The following is a 14,800-nucleotide window of genomic DNA, read 5'->3' as shown; positions in this document are numbered from 1 at the left end:
TTGAAGTCAGCTGGTGGTGTGGTGTGTGTTGAAAGTGAATATAAAGAGAAAGTGTCAAAATGTGTATTTTATGAAACTAAAATTACTGGTTAATTATTTTTAACATTCTTCCACATTTTTAATAGACGCAATGAAATTTATAATGTGTAATTTATATTTGTAAATGGCAAACAAATTATGTCTTATTTCAAACAAAAGATTCACCTACTTTACTCAAAGGGGACAAAAAAATGCTTATCTACAATCCGTTAACTATCTTTATGAATAAAAAGAGGATGTAAATTGACTGTTTTTTACACTCAAGTAAATTAAATGACACTTTCAAGGAGCACAACGAGCAGAGGCATTGATTCTCGAACATATTACACTCTCAAGGCTCTCAAGAATAATTTTTAGGTTATGTTTTGAGAACAATGATGATTTTTAAATTTTCTATTGATAAGAACCTATTTCGTAAATTAATACTTTAGTAAAAGAAAAACGAATCATTACAAGAAATTCAGGAAATATAGTCAATATGAAAGTCAATCATTTGGAGGAGACACACAATAATCATGAGTTGAAAAATTTATTAGGAAACAAATCCAACAACTCTGGTAAGGTATTTTTTATTTTAAAAACATTTAAAATAATAGGCAATTTATTTATAAATAGTTTCTAGGTTAGAATTTAATTACAATTTTCGAATTTTAGAGAATCTTTCTTTGTTTCTTTATTTCTTCTATTTTTGCAATAACTTAAAGTGCTTGTATTGTATTTTCACTGAGTTTCATGGAATAACGTTTAAAATCAATTGAATCATCTTTTTGTATTTTTATTCTATCCACTTATATCCAATTGTCATCAATTCGATTCAATCTATTGCGGCAATAATTATTGCTGAATAAGAATTATTATTATCATCTTCCTGTTTATTTCTTATAAACAAGGTCAATATTTCATTTTATCTCCAGATGGATAGCATTCATAATTTGCAATGTCTTTATTTTTTCAGGTGCCTGTACTGAAACACTGTTACAAAATAAGAAGTGAGTTTTCTTTTATTTGATATAAACTGAAAAAAATGGTTCCAAGAGAAAGTTGGCCTTTCTTCAAGATGAAATTTATTACTGTAATTTTCGTAAATTCTTCTTTAAATTAGCAAACCCAGTTTTCCGAATTAGTTTTTCAAAATTTTTTTTTCATTGGCCATTTATTGGTAATTAATTACGATGAGGAAAAACTAGTTTCGAAAAAATATTCCGAATATCGAATCGAAAGATTAATCAAAACCGGTTGTGAGTGACTAACATTTAATGCAAAGTAAAAATTGTTTCCGCAAAAATAGTTAAAGTGTAAACAGTCATTAGTTTGATACTATTGCGTAAAATATTTGGATAAATAAATTTTTCAAGAAAAAGAATTTTTTGGAAAATTAAAGATAGAAAAAATGTATTTTTTTTATCTTTAATTTTCCAAAAAATTCTTTTTCTTGAAAAATTTATTTTGAGGGAAAAAATTATTTTTTACACATCTTCTTTTTGAGTAAATTTCTTAATATATTTCAATTTAGTGAACATCATTTCCTGGATAATGATAATTTAAATTACATTCCCGTTCTAATCACATTAATTAACGATCATTGACTTGTATACTTGATAAAGAAAAAAAAATTGACTGACTGACAATCATATCGCTTCAGTCGTGAGTTGTCTTTTGATGAAAACGAAACCTTCAATGCCATCGAAGTAGTGTCGTGTAACTGGTGAATGTTTTTCTTTCGCAAAACGAGTCATGATTCCAGTCGCTGCTGTTTCAATCACAAGGGGGTCCAAATTCAAACTGGAGCACGCGCGCCTTTCTCTTCGTCCTGTGTACTTGCTGTATGTATGAAACGTACATTGCAAGACATGAATTATCCGCGCTTAATAAGTTTCCTGCTCTAGTCGTGAATAGATCGTTTCGTTCTCACAAATGAAATTCATTACGCGATTAATAAAGATGTAAAAAGTAAATGTATTTTTATGTTCTCTTCGCGTTAAATAGAAAAATAATCAAATTGCGTGAGTGCGATATTTCTGGATTAATCAAATCTCAAGTTTATGATAATAAATTAGAATATAAATAAAATAATTGAATTTATTTTAACTTTCTTCTTTTTTTCCTTCTTCATTCATATGAAGAAATATTAACTAATTGCAGGAAATTCGAGAAATTCCTTCTCAAAAGAAAACCCTACTTTTTAACTCTATTTCCGCAAAAAAGTGAATTTTGAAAAATTTCTATCTCTTTTGAAATTATAAGTTTGCAAATATGATAAATAGGTGTGAATTGTTTTATTTAATTATCTTCTTTGAAAAATCGTTCGTGAGGAAATTCCTTCATAGAATTTGATTCTTGTTTTTACTCTCCAAAAAAAATAAAAAAATGGTCAAAATAAGCAATCCGTTAGTTCATCAAGTGAAATTAGTTTATCGTAACTTATCTAATTTCACTCTCTCCAAAGAAACACAACTTTCCTCTTTACATATTTCTGGATATTATTCTGATCTTGCGGAAGGAACGAGACTTCTAGGGTTAGTAAATCACTCTTAAAAACTAACTGGAAAACATTTTTTTTAAAGAACTTTTTAAAGAATTATTACTAAAAATTAGTTTATTAACTTTGATCGTGTAGTTTACGTTAATCGGGTACCTTTATTTTTATTTTTTGCCTCATATATTATTGCAAGCTAAAGTTGTCATTAAATTACCACTTGCCAACATGAATAATTATCGATAACAATAGAGTTCGTTATAATTTTACGTATTTTCAAAATTTATGTATCTCTATAAAATTTTAACTTAACGGTAAAGGATATTTTTCACATGAGTGAATATATAATTAATATTTATGGACTGCGTTCCAAAGATATATAATTTCTTAAAATCTTGTGCGTATTTATTAATATTTGAATAGCCAGTAATTAGAAAATTTTTATTATACGTGTGTTTATTTTCTAAACATTTTTTTTTTTTAAATTACTTTCAATAATTATCAACATTACTTTCAATAATGATTTCGCTAAATCTCTAATTATTGGAAAAATTATATTTAATTTATTCAGTTTATGAATTTCTGAAAATGAATGATCTTTTATATAAAAATAAAGTTAATTATTGTTTTATCTTTTTTTGTTTGGATAATTAAATTATTTATCACATAATTTAATGATTTACGAGTAAATAATAATTGTCGATAAATAAAAATTGTGATAAAATTTTGAAAAATTGATGACGAGAGTATTTTTTTGTATTGTTTTAAAGGAAATTGACAAATTAATAATACGGATGTTAGAATAAAAAATTGTTGATGCAATGAATAGATGAGTTTATAAATCGAATGTTGCTTTGTTTGAAATTGTAATCAGATTTCATGAATCAAAAGTGTCAGTGAAATTGGATGCATTTGTTTAATTGACAATTGAGTCTATATTTCATAAACTTGAGGAAATGTTTTCAATAATTGTGTTAACGATTATTTATTTCTCTCTCACGTGTTTGTTTTGAGCCGATGCGTTTGCACGGATTAAGGGTTGTCGTGGCGAGTGATCGCGATTCGTTATGTAAGCAAGAGAAATCTAAATTATATGTAACTATTTATGAAAGAATCGGCAGTTTAAGTTTCATAAATTTATTATTTTATTAATTCTTTAACAATTGCTTTTGAAAATAATCTATTGGTCCTGAATTGACAGGCGTTTCGTTTTATTATACTGAACGCAATTCTAGTCCACATATTTAAAATTCCTTGCCACCACTCAAAGGAATTTATTAATTCCTTCGTCCTTCGTAGAAGATTTTATTAAAACGCTTTAATTTATTATTCCCATTCTTAGGAATTATTTATATTATTGCATTATTACTATTTTTTATTTTTATTAAATTCTTTTTTATTTTCTATTCTTATTAAAATGTTTAATTATTTTTGTTCTTAAATTGAGTAATCCTTTTAGTTTCCAAGTTTTTTCAAATTATAAATTAAAATACGAAAATACTAATAGTTAAAATTACGAATTATATTTTTTTACTAGAAAATAGTAAATTGAAAAATTTCAAACTAATTTTTTTTTAAAAATTGACGACAATTAAATTTAATTGTAAGTTCAATAACGTGTTAAACGATTTTTTTCCTGGCCTTGAATTTTCTCGGTTTTTATTTGAAAATAAAACTCAAATGGCAAAAAAGGGAAAAATTCAAAAGAAGACATAGTTTTCATTATATGGTGCCCTCAATTTTTTCCCCTTTAGTTTTCTATTTACTGCCGTTCACGCAATGTTACATAAATTTCATTAGCAATTACTTTTTTTTTTTAGAAAAAAACTTTGAAATACTTTGTGAAATATTCCTCGAACTTTATCAATATATTGTCTGCTTTTTTTCACCTATTTGCCACTGAAATCGATTTATATTTCTATTTTTAAATAATATTTTCTCTTCATAAGTGAAAAAATTGTTTTCGATTGTAAATAATATTTTTGTGATAAAAAAAATGTTATTTTATTTGTTTTCAAGTGGATGAAATTGGACAGATAATGTTTTTTCCTAGAGTAAAAAGTTACTTGTACAACAATTTTTATCGATTCACTGATTTTGATAAAAACACTGTCAATTTTATTAAAAAAGAAAAAATAAAGAAAATTGTATTTTCGAATTAATTTTCTTTTTCTTAAACTAATTGATTTGATGGAAAACTGATCACTGATCTGGGAAACAAATTATTCGACTACATAACATGAAATATTTTTTTATTCTTGTCTCGTGTACTTATCTCACAAAGTATTTCGTCATTTTATAACTGTGCCGTGAGCAAAGCTCATGTAGAGGGTACGAACTATCTCGGATTTCTTTAAATTATCAGTTGTTCCAGGAAATCTTATTTATCAAGTGATTTTAAAAGTTATTTCCATTTTGTAGGATTTATTCTTTTTTATTTTCTTCTCGTTTTTCTCTTTTTTCTTTCAAGAAATTGTGAATCAAACCTTTTTTTTTTTGTTTCTTACAAAATCAGACTTTCACTAGTTGAAAAAATCTCCTAAATAGTGACTAATCAATGTTCAAAGTGATTTACTATTTGTTTTCGAAAAAACTTTCATTTATCATACAAAGAAACTTTTATCGATTTTGCCTTCTTTTTCTCTTCTTTTACATTCCTTTAACAAAATATAAATTGTTTGAAAAAATTATTATTAATTTTTAATAATTATATTATAATTAATAATTAATAATTATTAATTTAGACAAATAAATAAAAATATTACTGCTTCGTTAACGAATAAAAATATGAGAAAGAATGATAAAGTGCCCCTTTTGAAAAAGGATTTTAATGAAGAAATTATTTCATGGTACGCCGTCGGTTCGTTAATAATATTATAATAAACGCAATTTCCGTGATTTTAGATAAGAAATTTAAACGTTTTTAAAAAATAATGATAAGAAGCATTTGTTATTGTGTGATAATCGAGTTCATTTTGCGGATTATTTCTTCCTTGTTTTAGTTTTCTTTAATAGGAAAAACAAGTTTAGTTTTAGATTTTTAATATTTTTCCACGATAAGAGTAATTTGAATATTTTTGTTTTTTTACAGGGATGAAGGTGAAGATGAAGCCTTTCAAGAGACGGAAGTTCCGGATGAAAAAATATCAAGTAAAATTGCTTCAATAAAAATTGGCATTGAAGGAATGAGTTGTCAGAGTTGTGTAAAAAATATCGAAGGAACAATAGGAAATCGACCCGGTGTTATTACCATAAAAGTTATATTGGAAGATAAAATTGGCCAAGTGACGTACAAAAGTGATGAAATATCCTCTAGAGAATTAATTGACGCTATCAGTGACATGGGTTTTGATGCTTTTTTATCGGGAGACGAAATTTTTAACAATAAGGACTCTAGTCTTAAATCTAATTTAAGTAATTGTAGAATACACATCGATGGAATGACTTGTAAATCATGCGTTAACAATATCACAGGCAAGTAAAATTTATTAGTTTTTATGGTTTTCCAAAAAATATTTTTCAGTTCCTCTTGTTACTTATCATTTTTAAAATTAATTCTCGATGTTTATTCTTACTTTAAATTAATTTTTAGAAATTTTTTCCTTAGAATCTTAGAACAAACAAAAAATAATTAAAGATTTGTTAAATTTCAGGTATGATATCGGAAAAGTCCGGAGTGAAGGAAATTCATGTTAGTCTAGAGGCAAAGGAAGCTAAAGTTTCATTCGACAGTAACGAAATAAGTGCAGATAAAATAGCGAATTACATCGAAGATATGGGTTTCGATACGTACGTGAAAGAAGTTGACGGTCAAGGGGAGAATAAATTAGAAAATGTCGATAAAACTAAGCAAATGGAAAAGTCGATGAAAAAAATAAACGGCGCAGGTGATGTGAAGTCGGAAAAAAGTCTCGCCAAATGCGTCTTGCATGTACAGGTACGTTTTCTCCTAAAATTTCGAAATTGGTAAATTTTACTGCCAGAAATTCATTAAAATAAAATGTATTTTAAATAATAACATTCTATTCTAAAACAATGTCAAATTACAGGGCATGACCTGCGCATCTTGTGTAAATGCAATAGAAAAACACTGCAAAAAATTGTACGGAGTTGACAATATTTTAGTAGCGCTAATGGCAGCGAAAGCAGAGGTAAAATTCGATCCTGAAAAAATAAGTCCAATTGATATTGCCGCAAGTATTTCCGATCTTGGATTTCCGACCGAGGTCAGTGATCCAGGAACTGGAGAGAGTGAAGTCGAAATTTCCGTAAGTCAAAAATTGCCTTTAAAAAATTCAAATTTACGAAATTTAAATATCAATAGGTATAAATTAATAATTTCCATATGAAGAATTAAAGATCATTATTTTAATTTCTATTGTACAGATCACAGGAATGACGTGTGCATCGTGTGTAAATAAAATAGAAACCCACGTGAAAAAACTTCCCGGTATGCAAATGTCGGTCGTTGCACTAGCAACTCAACGAGGAAAATTTAAATACGATTCAGATAAAATTGGAGTGAGAGATATTTTAGAATGCATTAATAAATTAGGATTCAATGCCAATTTATTGAGCAATAAACAAAACGAAAATCGAGGTTATTTGAATCAAAAGTAAGATTTATGTATTTTAACGAATTTATTCTTTTAAACAAAATTACTATTTTTACAAAGAAGAGATACAAAATTGGAAACTATATTTATTTAATGAATCTCTTCTTTTAAAATAAAATCATTTTTGTAGTATATTTATAAAAATATTTTTTTCAGAGAAGAGATACAAAAATGGAAATCGGCATTCTTGATATCGTTGATATTCGGAGTCCCATGTATGATTGCAATGACGTATTTTATGTTGGTCATGTCCGTTGGTCATAAATCTCATGAAGATATGTGTTGCGTAATTCCCGGTGTGTCATTGGAAAATCTCATTTTATTCATATTCTCTACACCCGTACAGGTATTTATAATAAATAAACATTCTATATTAATAATCATTGTATTCCGGTAATCTGTTCGCAGTTTAAAGTGAGCTGTTTGCTATTTTGTTTCCTAACTTATTTTAATAGTTTTTCTTTAATTTAAATGTTTTTAAATGAATATATTGAAAATCATTCAATGTTTGCAAAAATTCCAAAATTTTACGGTAAAAATTAACATCTTGTTAATTGAATTGTTTGATATTGATTGAAAAAGAAATTGTTTGAACAGATAAAGAATTTATTTAAACTATTTGGATTTGAATATCAAATCAAATTTTAATAAAATTCAATAATAAAATGTTTAATTACAACTATTAACAAAGACGATTATTAATATAGATTTTTGTTTTTACAGTTCTTTGGTGGGTGGCATTTTTACGTGCAAGCATATAAAGCTCTCAGACATGGATCCACCAATATGGATGTTCTAATTTCCATGACAACAACAATATCCTACGTTTATTCTGTTTGTGTTCTCTTAGCCGCAATTATATTACAAGAAAGTGTCAGTCCACAAACATTTTTCGATACACCGCCAATGTTACTTGTTTTCATTAGTTTAGGAAGATGGCTCGAACATGTTGCAAAGGTAAAGTTACAAAAAAGTCCACTAATTTTTTTCCCCTTAGTTATTAATTTCTGATCTTAATAATAACAAAAAAATTGTCTTTGATTTTTAATATTAAAATTTATATTCTAATAAATACTTTCTTCTCTAGGGAAAGACGTCGGAAGCACTTTCGAAGCTTCTCTCTCTAAAAGCAACGGACGCAGTTCTCGTCACATTGGGAACGAACAGAGAAATTCTCACTGAACGTGTAATAAGCGCAGATCTGGTGAAACGTGGCGATTTCTTAAAAGTTGTTCAAGGTTCAAAAATACCCGTCGATGGCCGAGTAATATCGGGGCATTCGGCTTGTGATGAGAGTTTAATTACCGGTGAGAGTATGCCAGTGACGAAAAAAATTGGTTCCGTTGTAATTGGAGGATCGATTAATCAAAATGGACCACTTTTGATTGAAGCAACGCACACCGGTGAGCATACAACTTTGGCGCAAATTGTTCGCCTCGTGGAGGAGGCCCAGTCGAGTAAAGCGCCAATTCAACAGTTGGCGGATAAAATTGCTGGATACTTTATTCCACTCGTAATATCCGTTTCATTCATTACACTAGTGGTGTGGATAACAGTTGGTTATATTAATTTTGATGCACTACCCATCACACACAATGAGCAAATAATGAAGACTAATTTGGGTCGATTGGAAATTATTTATCAGTATGCTTTCAAGTGTGCACTGTCCGTTTTGGCGATAGCTTGTCCTTGCGCTTTGGGATTAGCGACACCGACCGCCGTCATGGTGGGCACTGGTGTTGGTGCTTTGAATGGAATTCTAATCAAGGGTTCAGAACCACTCGAAAATGCGCACAAGGTGAAATCAATTGTATTCGACAAAACTGGAACATTAACCAATGGCGTGCCGGCAGTCACGAAAATTTGTTTATTTGTCAACGAGAAAGTTTGTTCGATCGTTAAATTATTGGCGATTGTTGGAACCGCGGAAATTAACAGCGAACATCCAATCGCTTCTGGTAAGTTTTTTTCTTTCTTCTCTATTTTTTCGTCTCATTTTTCCCATGTACAATTTCTTTTTCCCCAGCAATTGTTCGCTATGTGAAGGAAACAATCGGAACTGAAATAAGTGGCAAATGTTCGAATTTCCAAGCAGTCGCTGGTTGTGGACTGAAGTGTAAAGTTTCTTATCTGAACGGAACAATTTCATCAGCATTACGTTCGGAGAAAGTCATTAATTATATGAATCAATCGAGAAATTATAATTCTGGTTCGTTTGATTTGAATTCGGTTCCAATTGATGTTGTCGCTCTGATTAATTCAACTCGGGAGAATCAAAATATTGACTTGGAATTGCTACTGAATCCTGATTCGCAAGGTGATCAGATTGATGTTGATTTATATGAGATATGCATTGGCAATCGGGAGTGGATGAGAAGAAATGGAATTATTATTGAGCAGGAAGTTGATAATAGAATGATTGACGAAGAAAATTTGGGACGTACGGCTGTTTTGGCGGCAATAAATAATAATTTAGTGGCGATGATTAGTGTTGCCGATATGGTGAAACCTGAGGCACATTTGGCCGTTTACACATTGAAGAGAATGGGTTTGGAGGTGATTTTATTGACAGGCGATAATAGAAAGACTGCCGCATCAATTGCCAGACAAGTTGGTATTAGCAAAGTTTTTGCTGAAGTGCTTCCCTCGCATAAAGTGGCGAAAATTCAAAGGCTACAGGAGAAGGGAGTGAGAGTTGCGATGGTTGGCGATGGCGTTAATGATAGTCCAGCACTTGCTCAAGCTGATGTTGGAATTGCGATATCTTCGGGTACTGATGTTGCGGTTGAAGCTGCTGACGTCGTTCTAATGAGGGTAAGATTTTTCCAACACCAATTTACTTTGATTTTCATTTTTTAATAATTTTCGTTCTAAATTTTCTTCCTCCTTTTTTTCGTAGAATGATCTACTGGATGTAGTCGCGTGTTTGGACCTCTCCCGAAAAACGGTGAATCGTATAAGACTGAATTTCCTTTTTGCCAGTGTTTACAATTTATTAGGAATTCCGATTGCCGCTGGAGTCTTCAGTTCATTCGGATTTCTTCTTCAACCTTGGATGGCTTCCGCTGCCATGGCTCTCAGTTCCGTTTCAGTGGTCGGAAGTTCTCTACTCCTTAAATTGTACGTTTAAATCAAAAGTTATTTTTCTATTCAAATTATAAATTCTCCAAAATGTCCAAAATATTGTTTTTGTTTCCTATTTGCGAAATTTTGAAATTATTTTTTCCAGATATCGAAAGCCAAACAAAACAAGTCTAGAGACAGTAGAATATTTAGCAGCGATGAATGCAAATACCGCGGCTAGAACGCTAGACGCTGACGCGATTTCCCTTCATCGAGGATTGGACGATACAGTGTCAATAGCAATGCGGAGATCAACGTCCACGATATCCAGGTATTCCCTGACTAATCTGCCAGAGGCTTTGCCTTCGTTAAATTCTAATTATCAGCCTGTGTAGAGAGCTTTGTAACTAATCTAGATGGTGGCGAGTGTTATTTTTTAATTAATTTTATTTCATTTCTGTTAGTAAATTACAAACTTTTTTATTTTTCACAATAATTAAATTTAATTATTGTAAATTGTATTATTAACAAATTATTATTAGCAATTGGAAATATTCAATTTCTAATTTCTTCTTTATAACACAAATTTTTGTAAGCATATTTTTCTATACATCAATATTTTTGAATATTTATATAATTTTAATTCAGTTTTCATATTTTTTTCTGAAAAACTGATAAGACTGCGTAAGACAAAATTTGTGATAGCTTTTTTTTATTTCTTTTGCAAAAAATATATGTGTATAAAAATGAATCTTTAAGATAAAAATGTACACAACGACCAGATGGATTAATTCCATTAGTGAAAATTTTATTTTTTATTTGACAGAACAATAAAATTTTGTAAATAAATATTTTATCAAAAAAATTCTAAAAAATCTGTCTATAGGCTGTTTTTCTCGAGTACAAAATCTGGATTTTTTTATATAGGAAATGTAAGCAATTGCGTTTTATTATGATTCTACTGGATATTTAGAGGTAAAATTTTAATTTTTTATTATTTCTCTAATTTTGTGTTGTGTGTTTATCAGCAACTGTTATAAAGTATTGTAATGTTAAACTTTTTTATTGAAAAAAAAAAAAATTCTTTGAAATTTGAATGAGAAAAAATTTATATAATATACAGAATACACTATTTAATAGATTAGAAAAAAATGTTAATGAAAAATTTATTTATTTAAGTCTTTAGTTTTCAGGATGAATGTAAAACATAATTATTGAAAAAACTTATTGCTTTATTAACATTGCAAACTTATAGATAATAATAATTACAATTAACATAATAATAGAAGACTAAAATTAAATTTACATACTTTACTAAACGATTCTGAAAATTTAAACAGTAAAAATGTTTCTGCAAACTTTGTTACAGTTTTGATAATGTTGTTAATAGCATGTAAATTAACTTCTGCTTCTTTTTTTTATTTTTGTAACTTTTCCTTTTTTTGTAGTGTACAATATTTATTCGAAGATTTACGAATGGAAAATAATATATATTTTTGTTTTTCTTTGTCTTTTTACAGATTGTTTAATAATCGCGCAAAAGAAGAGATTGAAGGTTGTCTTCTATACAACGATGGAGACGATCTTGTTACAGTCGATTTTTCGAACTGTCAAAAAAAAGAAAAAATCGTCTCGGACATAACTAATCTCTAAAATATATTATATTCTAGTCGTGAGAATTTGTTTATTCAGTTATCAAATGTGCTGGTCGTAGAAACAAAATAAAGAATATTGGTAAGGCTGTCATTTGTAAATAATGAATTCGTCTGGAATGAGTTCTTCGAAAACTAAGACTAAAAAGAAATTCTATTTTGTAAAAAAAAAGAGTAACAGAACTTTCTAATATTTAAGGACTATTAACAATATTTTATAAATTTTTAACTTCCAGTATTTTACGATTAACTAATATAACTATAATATTATTTTACTAATTTGACAATATATTTTTTTTTAATAACTCATTTTCCAGGCAGTACTGATTCAACTTTCTTTAAGATGATTTTAAAAACCTTATAGACTATTTATAATTTCGTATTTTTTTTATAACATCATTTGAACAAAAAAATTAAGCTGTATCTTTGTACTTAATTTTCTTAAAGCGATTAAAGATATATAGATTTAACAAAAATAAATATTTTTAAATTAACTTTTGAACAATAATTACAAGTGAATAGTTTTATATCTACCTACAGTTAAAATAAATTAATCTGTAATCGCTTTTTAATTGTATTTTATTTATGAATATATTATTAGATATAAGTGGACATTACTTATGTGCATTCTTTTTGTCGAATGTGTTTTCTATATAAAAAAACTCTATTTTACAGAAAATAAAATTTTTGAGAATTACAAAATTTACTTCTTCAATTACATATTCTTTATATTTATTTACCGAGATTTCTTATTTACTCAGTAGAAGATTGCATTTTTTTTAAAACAAATATTAATACATTTTTTACAAACATTTTTTAAAAGTGAGCATTCATTATCAAATTGTAATAATTATAAAGTAATTATTAACTGAAATATAAAATAATAAATATGATTAAAATTTACTTTAAAAATTATGCATACATAATATACATGTGTTTTCATGTATTTTTTAATAATAATAATAATAAAAATATAAAATATACATAAAAGTGCTAATTAGTTGAAAAGATATTTTACTAATTTTTTTAAAAATCTACAGTAAAATACTTTACAAAAACTTAGTAAAAAAAAATGTTGTCAACTTTTTTTTAGACATTTGAACATTTAAAATAAAACTTAAATTAACAAATCATTGTAAAACTTTAAAAATTAACAGTAGCTAAAATAGATTTTAAATAAACAACAAATTTTCTGTTGAATATTTACAGTAAAAAAAATAATCTAAAATTCTTTTCTTGCATTTTTCAGAATATTTTCGATTTCTTGAAAATTGTAATAATTGGTAATAACTTTCTATGAATGTTCATACCTTTTTAATTGGATCCAATGACACAAACGTTTGAATCACTTTTATTGATTACACGCAAACTTCCATCCTCATCCACAAGATCTTCCTCCTTTTTTCCCTCATAAAAGTCTTCCTCATCTTCTTCCGTTATGTCGTAGTCGATTGATACTGTCGTTGCTTGTGAATTTGAAAATTCGATTATGGGGCTGAAAATTTTTTCCAAAACTGGTTCCTCTAGTTGCATATCAGAATATTTAATTCTTTTCTCCAAACTTGAGTTCCTCGTCAATAATTCAAATTCAGAGAGATTTGACGATTTTTCACCGAAGAAACAGTCTTTTTTGATGCAATATTTTCCGTCAGGTGAACGTGACAAAGTGATTGGATTTAAAGTTGGCGAATTAATTCCACTGTCAATAGAGATTTCTGCTGTTTTTAATTCACTGCTTTGAAAATTGAAATGATTGTTTGTCGAAGAAATACCAGAATTGAATCTACTTATTCCAGAATCACAAAGAGACATGCTTTTCTGTGTATAAATATTTCCCTCATCTTCAATATCACTTTCCAATAGATTTGTTGGGCAATGTTCTAAATCATTATTTGTACTGTCAACAATTGGGTCTTGATTAACAACCTTGTTGGAAATTTTTAAATTAGGAACACTTATCTTTTGCAGAGAACTATTAGAAGGGAAACGTGAATTTTCGACAATACATTTTTGACAGTTTTTTGTTACTTCTTCACGAAACATTTGATTTTTAAAAACTGGCACCGTATAGAACTTTGTTTGGTTTGAAGGCTTAATTAATTCTTTAACTGGTAAACATTTCTTATTCTCTTTGTTCCTTTCGACCGAATAATTTCCATTTGGTCCCTTTTTTATTAAAAGGGAATCAACTTTTGGCTCTTTTTCATCGTCAATGATGAAACAATCGCTGTCGTCACTATATTGCTCGTTCATTTTTTCTATCTAAAATATAATTATATTTTTAACAAGACTATAATTAAATTTATTCATTTTTTGTTGTCAATTACAATTACTTCACGAATTATTTATATTAATTAAAATGGAAAAAGATTGTTATATTAAATAAACAATTAAATGTAAACTTTTTTGAAGCTAAAAGAAAATTATTTTGTGCGCAAAAACACGTGCACGAAACATTAATGTCAAGCATTTCTTTTATACTGAATATTTGTAAATTGTAGATAAAGTATATTATTTTACAATAGATAGTGTTTATTGTAAAATAAATATAAAGAGGCTTAAATTTCTCAAAAAAGAAAAAAACGACTTCAAGGTTATATTGACAGGAATTTTTCGAAAACGAATTTTCTGAATTAACAAAGTAATTACAAAAATAATGATAGATTTTTACCTGCATATGATTATGGAATTTGTTTTAAAAATTAACAATGAAGCACACTTTTTCAATAATCAGTATAAACAATAATAGAAATAAACAAAACAAATGATCGGTTACACGCACGCTGCTGCTGCAAGCTTTGTTGGAGTTCGATTTTAATTGTAGCAGCCAACTTCACGCTGATGATCGATTAATCGAAGTGATCGATATTTAAATGGCGCTGGCCGCTGAACCTGGGCGTCCCCTAAATTTTTCTTTCTCTTTTACACGAAAAAAGAAACAATTTTAATAGTTT

At 28.1% G+C, this 14,800-nt stretch overlaps 2 protein-coding genes across 9 annotated transcripts; one reads left to right on the top strand and one right to left on the bottom strand.

Annotated features, from left to right (window-relative positions):
• Positions 1–22: 22 nt before the first annotated feature.
• On the top strand, positions 23–12,077 carry LOC122499246 (copper-transporting ATPase 1). 7 transcript variants are annotated; one of them, XM_043607457.1, is made up of 13 exons: positions 23–596; positions 995–1,028; positions 5,607–5,989; positions 6,169–6,452; positions 6,565–6,783; positions 6,902–7,131; positions 7,288–7,477; positions 7,855–8,088; positions 8,219–9,089; positions 9,158–9,945; positions 10,031–10,251; positions 10,361–10,525; positions 11,715–12,077. In XM_043607457.1, exons 1-13 carry the CDS (start codon positions 518–520, stop codon positions 11,845–11,847), a joined length of 3,831 nt encoding a protein of 1,276 aa, XP_043463392.1. In that variant the 5' UTR covers positions 23–517; the 3' UTR covers positions 11,848–12,077. The 7 variants fall into 7 exon arrangements, with proteins under 7 accessions (XP_043463392.1, XP_043463393.1, XP_043463396.1 ...); XM_043607461.1 differs by lacking the exons at positions 23–596; positions 995–1,028 and adding exons at positions 2,274–2,555; positions 11,122–11,169 and having other exon boundaries at positions 11,715–11,820; XM_043607458.1 differs by lacking the exons at positions 23–596; positions 995–1,028 and adding an exon at positions 1,667–1,862.
• A 134-nt stretch (positions 12,078–12,211) lies between these two features.
• On the bottom strand, positions 12,212–14,800 carry LOC122499248. Of its 2 annotated transcripts, XM_043607467.1 has the most exons (3): positions 14,518–14,800; positions 13,157–14,108; positions 12,212–12,714 (listed from the first exon to the last, which is right to left on the bottom strand). In XM_043607467.1, exons 1-2 carry the CDS (start codon positions 14,521–14,523, stop codon positions 13,161–13,163), a joined length of 954 nt encoding a protein of 317 aa, XP_043463402.1. In that variant the 5' UTR covers positions 14,524–14,800; the 3' UTR covers positions 12,212–12,714; positions 13,157–13,160. The 2 variants fall into 2 exon arrangements, with proteins under 2 accessions (XP_043463402.1, XP_043463401.1); XM_043607466.1 differs by lacking the exon at positions 12,212–12,714 and having other exon boundaries at positions 13,013–14,108; positions 14,518–14,799.

Source organism: Leptopilina heterotoma, unplaced genomic scaffold (assembly GCF_015476425.1).
Source record: "Leptopilina heterotoma isolate Lh14 unplaced genomic scaffold, ASM1547642v1 Lhet_166, whole genome shotgun sequence".
NCBI classification, from domain to species: Eukaryota; Metazoa; Arthropoda; class Insecta; order Hymenoptera; family Figitidae; genus Leptopilina; species Leptopilina heterotoma.
This window is presented reverse-complemented; position numbering and strand designations above follow the sequence as displayed.

Coding starts and splice junctions, on each gene's coding strand:
- LOC122499246 (XM_043607456.1), top strand. CDS start 2,407: ATGGTCAAAATAAGCAATCCGTTAGTTCATCAAGTGAAATTAGTTTAT. Junction 7,478..7,854: donor TATTCTCTACACCCGTACAG/GTATTTATAATA, acceptor TTGTTTTTACAG/TTCTTTGGTGGGTGGCATTT. Junction 9,946..10,030: donor CTGACGTCGTTCTAATGAGG/GTAAGATTTTTC, acceptor TTTTTTTCGTAG/AATGATCTACTGGATGTAGT.